The sequence below is a fragment of the Myotis davidii genome, unplaced genomic scaffold (genome assembly GCF_000327345.1).
Source record: "Myotis davidii unplaced genomic scaffold, ASM32734v1 scaffold120, whole genome shotgun sequence".
NCBI classification, from domain to species: Eukaryota; Metazoa; Chordata; class Mammalia; order Chiroptera; family Vespertilionidae; genus Myotis; species Myotis davidii.
In genome coordinates, this window is record NW_006294778.1 from 1,425,560 (window position 1) to 1,435,373 (window position 9,814).

Genomic DNA, 9,814 nt, shown 5'->3' on the forward strand with positions numbered 1-9,814 from the left:
TCTTAACCCGTCAGGTACTTGAAGTTGCTCTTCTGTTCCAACTTACTCATGAAGAAGCTAAGTGCTTTAAACAGTGTAGTCAAATCAGGGTTTTGGAAAATGTGGTTTTGGAAATTTGTATAATAAATATTTAAAATATTGGCACTGTAAGTTTTTGGTATCTCCTTAAAATAAATAAGCAGACTATCAGGTGTGGGGAATGAGGGAAGAAAGAAGCCAATATTATTCCTGGAATTTTCCTTGACCTGGAGAGGCTAGAAGTACCATTCACTACGATTCAGAAGGCTGAGGAAGAGACAGTTCTGAAGGGAGGGGTCAAGAATAGTCAAGAAGCTTTCCAAGCAAACTTGGAATTTATGGAATGGAATTCCTAGGTGGTCTAAAAGACAGTTTTTACCTTTACGTGAAGATAATACTACTGTTTTTGAACTTTTAAATCCCTCGCTCCCCTCCGGAACAGACTCGCTGGGATCGGTTAGATGAGTTTTGAAGAGCTGGTTCTGGCTGCTTGTAACTGAAGCTTTTTCTTTTAGGCTTTTGCCAAGGTATTCAACACAACCCCTGATGACCTGGACCTACACGTCATCTATGATGTTTCTCACAATATCGCCAAAGTGGAACAGCATGTGGTGGATGGAAAGGAGCGGACCCTGTTAGTACACAGGAAGGGATCCACCCGAGCTTTCCCTCCTCACCATCCCCTCATTGCTGTTGATTACCAAGTACGTGCTAAGCCATTTGTGGTTTCAGGCAGTGGGTGCATGACTTAGGCTAATTTAAATAGAAAAACAGCAGTTATGAAAAGAAAATCTGTCATCCATGAAAACAGTGATTTCTAATATCTGAAGCAGACTCTCCCATCATTTACACTTTAGATTCCGTTTTTAAGGACTTTGAATGATTGGAAGACAGGATTGAGATTAAACTCAATCTGTTTTATTCATTTTATCCTTTTGGTGTCTGTGGTGGAGTTAGAAAGACCTTAACCTACTCCCATTTCACAGATGAGGTAACTGAAGCCTGGAGAGGCAGGTGCCTCACTAGGATGGTTCCTCCTAATGACCTTTCCCTGAATGCTTTGCTCTAGCATTCAGTCTGCCTTCTGCTGTCTTACCGGTCCTCCCATTTTTATTCCCTTCATCTTTCCTTCTCTCTCTATTATCAAAGAATTAAAATAATGTCAATATAGTTGTGAGAAAAACGCAATTAGAAGCTCAGGTTTCTCTCACAATCCTCCAATATAAGAGGCAATTTAAATCTCAGGCATAAAAAGCTCGTGCTTTTCTGAATTTTAACATGTTTGATCTGTGTGCATCCTCAGCTCACTGGACAACCAGTACTCATTGGTGGCACCATGGGAACCTGTAGTTACGTTCTTACTGGCACTGAGCAGGGCATGACTGAGACCTTTGGGACAACCTGCCATGGAGCGGTAAGGAAAATAAAAACTTACTTAGAAATGCTCTCTTCTATTTAGTCATTGTTTTGAATGTTAACAGGTAAATGTACTTGATTGAACATTAACAAAGTTGAGGTTTGGGTCTTGTCATCTACCTGAATTTATTCCCATAATGTATACTGTCTGGTGAACCAACTGAAGTCATCTGTTATCTCTACTAGCACGGTCATTGTCAGGCCAGCAACTATTTCTGATTTCTGCAAGTCCACAAAGTCCAGACCTCAGTCACACTAGCCTAATTGGTGCAACTTTAACTGATGCAAGTTTACCTCACAAGTTATCTCATTCACCGGACCTAGTCATTTGCATAATTTGCCCCTTACTGGTGGGTCCAGTCAAGATTTGTGGGATATGCCCTATTTGCAAATCAGAGCCTTTGGGTAGACTGCATAATTATATCAACATATTGCCTCTTCTAAGCAAGGCATTGGTAAACTTTTTTCTGTAAAGCAACAGACTAAAATATTTTAGGCTTTGGGGGTCATATGGTCTCTGTGGCAGCTGTTCCATTGTGCCATTGTAGTGGAAAAGCAGCCATAGACTGTACATAAACAAATGGGCATTGCTCTGTTCCAGTAAAATTTTATTTACAAAAACAGCTGTGGTAGGCCAGATTTGGCTCCCAAACCAGTTTGCCAAGCCCTGTGCTAAGCCATTAGCGTGCTTAGCTAGTGCTGTAGTAGAAAATAGAAGCTGTCTAGATACCCTCACATAGCACAAACTGTCACAAATATGTTTTAATCCTACTCTTTTCTCTGATCCTTTTTCATTTCCAGCTACCTCCCAACTCCTAATTTTAACCCAGTGATCAAAACCAGTATGACGTGTCATACACACAAGCATCGTCTGGGTTATTTTTTATTGTCACGCTTGGGGAGGGGAGTTTTGCTCTTGGCACCTGGTGGGTGGAGGTCAAGGATGTTGGTAAACATCCTACAATGCACAGGACAGCCCCCACAACAAGGAATTATCTGGTCCAAAATGTCAGTAAGGCTAAGGTTGGCAAAGTTTTAAACCATAAAGAGTACAAAGCTTTTGTTACCACAGACATACTGTTTACAATTAAAAATTAATGTATTTGTATTGAGTTGATAATTAACAGTAGTGAGAAATACAAAGTTAAATTTATAAAATGAAGTTCATTTCTTTCCCAATCTAGGGCCGTGCACTGTCCCGAGCAAAATCTCGACGTAACTTAGATTTCCAGGACGTCTTAGACAAATTGGCAGATATGGGAATTGCAATTCGTGTTGCCTCACCCAAACTGGTTATGGAAGAGGTAAGGGACAAAACCTCACTTTTTAATAACTTTATTTTTTTCTCTGATTTTAAGAACAACACATGTTTAATTAAGAGATTTTAGGGAATACAAAAAAGAAAACATCTAGAATTCCACCAACCAGAGATAACCAACTACTCTTAGTATATTTCTACTTGCATATTTTACAGTATTTTTATTCAGTTACTTAGCTAATACTTATTAAGCATCTGCTTTAGTTAGGTACTGTTTTAAGTGCTAGGAATACTGCAATGAACAAAACTAACATAAATCCCTTCCTTATGAAACTTTCCAGAATAGTAAAACCAGTAGTGCATTAGATAAGTACTACAAAGTAAAAATGGGAAGGGAGATACGGAGAGATTGGGAGTGGGTGCAGTTTAAATAGGGTATAGTAAGTGATGCTTGAAGAGATGAAGGGAGTGAGGAGCAGGCTATGTGGATATCTAGGGGTAAGCTTTACAGGCATAGAGAACAGCAGGTGCGAAAATCCAAGCAATATTATGCTTGGATGTTTAAGAAACAACAGTTTTTCAGAGTAATAGGAGATAGGGCCAGCAGCTGAGAGTGAGGACGAAGGAGTAAGTATGAAATAATTACCTAAAAGAGAGAGAAAGAGTAATTGGTCTAGTGAAATTTTAGGTAATTGCCAGGACACCACCAAGGACACACTTGAGCTAAATTCAGTGGTTGGTGGTTGTCCAATGCGTTCAGATGTAGACGTGCAGGCATGAAGTAGAGGCTGGGTTACCTTTTATATGCTTATTTTTTATTTTAGAGAGAGAGGAAGGGAAAGGGACAGAGAGATAGAAACATCGATCGGCTGTCTACTGCATGCCCCCCACCAGGAATCAAGCCCATACCTGGGCATGTGCCCTGACCAGAATTGAACCATGACCTTCTACTTCATGGGTCGATGCTCAACCACTGAGCCACACTATCTGGGTTAGCTTTAATCAGAGTTGCAAGTGCAGCACAGTGGAAAAGAAGCAAAATTTTGAGGGTTTTGCTAAGAGATTGTAGGTCCCATGGAGTTGCAGGATTATCAGAGATGAAACACGATGGGGAGTGAGCTGGAAACCTAGGCTGTAATCACCAGCCTTGGAACGGATAATGAAGGACTTGTGATCATTGGTAATAAATTCTGGGGTATGACCCAGGGAGAGAATAGCCAGGGTAAGCATTGAAGGAACAGACAATGAACTAAGAAGCCAGGGTACTGAAAGGATCCTCTTCCTCAAAACTGAAATCACTCAGAATTATAGCAGGAGAGAGTAACAGTGAGCAAGGGGCTAGAAATCTTCACGGAACGATGGAGAGTGATTGAGACTAACAGATAATTGCAACAAGAAGAGGTAGTAGATGGTAATAAATGCTGACTGCAAGATTCAAAACTGGTAGTGTTTAGGGAGGAAGGAGGGAGAATGGTCTGTAAAGAACCAGGACACGTGTCCCACTCCTCAGCCTAATGGCATGACCTAGTCTGAGAAAGAAGACAGCTACCATTTCAGAAAGTTGGAGGCAGAAGTAACATCCTCGGGGGAAATCCGTGATTCAGCAAGAACGAAAAGGTGAAGGGAATGTTAAAGAGGGAAAGGATTTTGCACTTGACTCAATGGAAGGAGTTGCAGAGGCCACAGTGGAAACGTCTCAGAAGTCAGAAGAGAACAGAGATGGGCCAGAAGGGGTATGTACAGAGCTGTGTACAGAGCTCTATGCGAATAGATCTGGGACACCTGAGCTGCTGTGTTGACGTAAATGGAGATAAAGGGTGTATGTGATGAGATTCATTCTAATGGTGGCAAAACAGTGAGTGTGGGTAGGAAGAAAGGAAGGGAGGTCTTGCTAGAATTCCACATAATTTGTGTGTGTACATATATACACATATAAGCAAACACATACATAGTGTTAGTTATATATATGAATTTTATAACTCTCCCTTCTTGTGAAGATAATACATGTTAATTCCAGGAATTTTGACAACTACCAATATCTCCACCATCTAAAGATATTTACCACTAATAGGGTGGTTTGGTGCATTTCCTTCCAGTTGGGTATTAGTGTGCATGTTTCATTCAGTTGTGTTTGCTGCTTTTCTTAGTTATTCAAGTGATACATGTTCTTTAGGGAAATTTTGAGAAATTTCGAAAAAATGTGAAACAAGATGAGAGTGTTTATCTTACTACCCCTTTACCAACATGAACTTAATCATCTTTTTAATCTTTGCTTATTTGATAGGGAGGGAAAGTCTCAGTATTGTTTTAATGTGCATTTCTTTAATTACAAGTGAAGTTTAACTCCACTCCTGCAGGCTCCTGAGTCCTATAAGAACGTGACGGATGTGGTGAACACCTGCCATGATGCTGGAATCAGCAAGAAGGCCATTAAACTGAGACCGATTGCTGTTATCAAAGGGTAGAACCCTGACTGTGGCCATGGACTCCAATGCCCTTACTGAAGTGGAAGTGGACCGGAATGCTCTTCAGATGTCAGAACTCAGAGACCTGACAGGTTCCAAAGTGTGTTGCTGTAACCGCCCATTGCAAGTGGCTGATGGGAAGGCTGATGCCTCGAGAGCCAGTGTTATAAAATCACCTTCTGGGAGGAGTCACATGGTCCCCATTCGGAAAGGATGCATACGCTTCCTCCCTGGTTGTCCACAGATTTTTAGGGAAACCTGTGGATGGGGGTAGTTCAAGAAACCACCTTAGTCATACTAATCTGTAAGCATCAGAATGAACTTCTTTACACCAAGTTCTCTCTACATCCTGAGAGGTGTCAGGAAGAACATTCTGTTAAATGAAAAGGTTTTAGAATGTTTCTGCCCTCCTTTTGCCACTTTGTCCATTTGTCCACTGTCTACCTCCTTCCCCTGCGCTGAGCAAAATCCTACCACTTTTACTGGCAGAGTATCCACAGGTCATGTCAGGATGTTAGATGATTGGCTGATGGGACACATTGAGGAGGGAATATGTGTGGCAGTGTGGGAATAGGGACCCAAAAGAAAATAATTTTTCATAGAGTTGCTACCTCTCTCATTCTAAATATAAGGCAGAGTTTTGACTTAGCCTGCAAAATGGCATTGCTGGTATCTGTCATTAATTATGCCTGGTCTGGCAAACCTTTCTTAAATAATAACTTGCACTACAGCAGCAATACCTTTACATGGGTGATGGAATCATTATAAAAGCAGGAAACGGCCACATCTGTGATTGCTGGTTGCTCGGTGTTGACAAGTTGACTAGTTTTGTGCCACCTAATCACATTTCATGTTATGTACTGACACCTTCAAGATGTTAAAGTAGGTTACTAAGGCCTCAGTTGAATCCAAATAGCCAGTAAAGAGAAAAATCTAATAAAGTTGTAATCAGTTGTTTATATTTTGTGCTTAATATTTTATAGCTTAGGACAATTAGTATTTGTACTTGTGTCACTTTGGTCAATGTTGATGTTTTCTGATTGTCTCCCAGGATGCTTTCAGAGACTCACCTTAAAAAATATTCTTACAACTCATCCCGCAACTTAAAATAACTCTCCTCCTCCCTCCTCCCACGCCCCCATTGGACTATCTTCTAGATCTATTTGGAAGGCTAGAGAAAAGCAGACTTCCTCTGTAAAATATATGCTAGGAAATAACATAGCATGTATTTACTCTGAGCACTCAGTAACTTAAAACATTTTTTATGGTAGAGCTTGAAAGTTATCAATAAATATAAGTTAGGAATCAACATAATAATTATAGATTACTTATGCCTTCAGATTGGACCAGTAGCTGTACACAGAAGACTTAAGGGTACAAGTTACCAGAGAATGCTGGAGGGCCTTTAAAGATGAGAAACAGGCTCTTGGCAGGTGCTGGATTCTCTGGAGATGAGGCAACATTGGAGTGTCCATGTAGACTTCCTGTAACTGGGCTTGCCTAATGGTATGTCATTTGAGACTAATTTAAAGCCAGGTTTCCTCCCAAAACTAACTGATGTCAGTGCAAGAAATGCTGCAGATTAACTTAGATACTTTCAGTTTTTTTAGACACTTTAAAATTCTTGACCAACTGGTATGGCTCAGTAGTTGAGAGTCAACCCATGAACCAAAAGGTCACAGGTTCAGTTCCTGGTCAGGGCACATGTCCAGGTTGTGGGCTTGGTTCCCAGTAGGGGCATGCAGGAGGCAGCCACTCAATGATTGTTTCTCATTGTTGATATTTCTATCCCTCTCCCTTCCTCTAAAAAAGACAAGTCTGGGTGGGAAAAAAAAAGTTACTCTTCAGAGAAGGGAGCAGGTAAGGGGAAATACAGCGAATAGTTTATGCAGTGGCACTTCTTCTTTATTAGCTTCTCCTATATGTAGCATTTCCAGTGAAGTTGGCCCTATTAATGACCACAGAAAGTAATGGTTAATATTTTGAGTTCAAAAAGAAAGGTATAAACATTGTTTCCCTTGTTCTAAAGATGTTACTCTCCCATTTGAGGCAAAAAGCCACTTTAAAATAAATGTTCCAATGAAGCTGAAGTAGCCAGCTGTTTTTATTGCCCGGAATAAAAATACTCCATGCCCCTACATGTGCACGTAGCTAGGAGTGCCCTCTGATAAGCCCCTGTCGGGTTATTTCAAGCATGAAGATGAGTCCTAATACAGTGCACATCTTGGTCCCTTTAAAAGGCCTCTTAAGTCAGCTGGTTTATAATTAATATTCTCAAAAGCACTGACATTCACACTGATGATGGGCTGTGGTATTCCTGTTGTCTGAATGTAGTTAGGAAAACCAGTTCATGAGACAGACAAAATATGAACACTGATTTTCTAATTTTGTGACTTTCCTGGAGCAACAAAGAAGTGAAGGTTTAAAAATTCAACAAAATTTTGCAGATCTTAAGACACTCCCACTTTAATCTTCATATAACCTTTGAAAACTTGAATACAAGATAACATGTTTTTTAACTTTTCCTATTTTTTCTGCTTAACACTTCTTTTTTTTTTCATGTTCACTATCAGGTTTTTCTCCTACTTCTGAAAATTGCTTGTCAGCATCATTGATGTTGCAGAAACATTCACAACCCTGTGCAAAACTCACACAGCCTATTTTGTCCTTATTTTCTACTCACAGTCCTTACTCTTTTTGCATCTGCTCCAGTGCTTGACTATATGGGATTTTCATGTTGTCCAGAGGGCATGACTTGTGCCCATCTTGATCAGTTGAGTTATGAAGATGCTGTTAATTATCCATCAGGCACTTTGGAGCATGCCAAGTCATTATGCTAGATTCTGATCTTTAAAAGCTCTTGCTCTAAAACTAACATCTGAAACACCGGTGATCTCAGAAGATAATGTTACTAGGGGGCATGTTACAGAGAAGTGTGTGGTGACTCAAGTTCTACCTTGCAGATAGGTAGTAAATGATCAAAGTGCCAAGCACTAGGTGATCACAGTTACCGTGACCAATGGTAGAACGAGCCATGTCTCTGGAAAGCAGAGAGCACACAGCACCATCTCTGAGATGTTCCTGTCAAGAGTGCATGGTCTGAGTCAGCAAACATCAGAGGGACCCACGTCGAGGGTCCTGCAGAATGAAAGTCTGAACACTCAAAACTATCCAGGAAAGGGAAAGACTTAAAAATTGTTCCAGAGTCTGAAAACACATGACAACTGAAGGCAATATATATTCTGATAGTATCCTGGACCAAATGGGGAAAACTGGCCTTGTTGGAGCAGGTGGTGAGATTAGAATAGAATCTATAAATGGGTCAGCAGTGGTGTGCCTTGGTTGATTTCTTGATGGCAGTTATGCAGGGTAGTGTCCTTGTGTTATATTGTGATTAATAAGAAATAATATATTTGGTCGTTTCTGGCACAGAGTTTCTAAAACCCTTGGAATTTCCTAAGTGCTAAGAGGAATAAAAGTGTCTCATTATTCATAGCAAGTCCCTTTCAACTATACCAGTTTATGCTAATGAGGTGATTTTTGGAAAGTCCCTAAGTATGGGGGCTGGTTGCCTAGAGAACCAACCTTGTGATTAGAAGGTTGGAACATTCAGCCCCAACCCTGACCTCCAGGGAGGGGAGAAGGACTGGAGATGGACTTCAATCACCAATGACCAGTGATCTAATCAATCATGCCTACATAATGAAGCCTCCATAAAACAACACAAGGACCAGGTTCAGAGAGCTTCCACAACACCTGGCAGTGCCTACAGGGTGATGCACCCCAAACTTAAGGCACAGAAGCTCGTGTTTGGGACCTTTCCAGACCTTTCTTCATGTGGCTGTTCATTCATATATATAATATCCTTCGTAATAAATCACAAATCTAGTAAGTAAATTGGTTTCCTTAGCACTGTGAGCTGCTCTAGCAAATTAATCAAGGAAGGGGTCATGGGAACCTTTGAGTTACAGTCACTCGGTCAAAAGCACAGGTAACCACCTGGACTTGGATTGGTGTCTGAAGTCTGGGACTGAGCCCTTTACCTGTGGGATCAGAGGCTATCTCCAGATCAGTGGTGTCAGAATTAAGTTAAATTGGACACCCAGCCAGTGGCCACTAAAAATTTAAGAAGTGCTTGGTGGTATTGGAAAAACATGTTGGTCCTTGTTTGGAAGAAATGAGTGGCTCACTCATCTACACTAATAAAAGAGAAACATGGTAATTGGCATACGACTGCTACCCTTCCCATTGGCTAATCAGCGAGATATGCAAGTTAACTGTCAGCCAAGATGGCGGCCGGCAGCCAGGCAGCTTGAAACTAACATGAGGCTTGCTTGCCTCAGTAACGGAGGACTCCAACATTCCCCGCCTGCCTGCGGCTGCAGGCCTCTGAGCAGGCAGTTTAAGAAACTATGTAACAAATACCTCCTGACATCAGCCACCAGGATCGCAACATTGTAAGCAAAGTCCAGAAACCTACTTTCAGCAGTGGAGGCCTAAGAGCTGGAGCCAAGCCTCAAGCTAAAGCTGGCCCAGAATAAAAAAAATAAAAAGGAAAAAAGGAGTGGTTGGGAGCTTCAGTCACCCCCACCCTGAAAACAGCCCTCAGCCCCTCACCCAGACTGGCCAGGCACCCCAGTGGGGCACCCCACCCTGA

General features: G+C 41.3%; 1 protein-coding gene across 1 annotated transcript in view; it reads left to right on the forward strand.

The window, feature by feature from the left end:
- RTCB (RNA 2',3'-cyclic phosphate and 5'-OH ligase) overlaps positions 1-6,118 on the forward strand; it is a 16,850-nt gene extending 10,732 nt beyond the window's left edge. The window contains 5 exon segments of the mRNA XM_006779525.2: positions 1-14; positions 534-722; positions 1,322-1,432; positions 2,619-2,738; positions 5,050-6,118. The exon segment at positions 1-14 is cut by the window's left edge and continues 28 nt beyond it. Of these exon segments, the coding sequence (XP_006779588.1) occupies positions 1-14; positions 534-722; positions 1,322-1,432; positions 2,619-2,738; positions 5,050-5,157 (542 nt within the window). The 3' untranslated portion in view covers positions 5,158-6,118.
- The last annotated feature ends 3,696 nt before the right edge of the window (positions 6,119-9,814 follow it).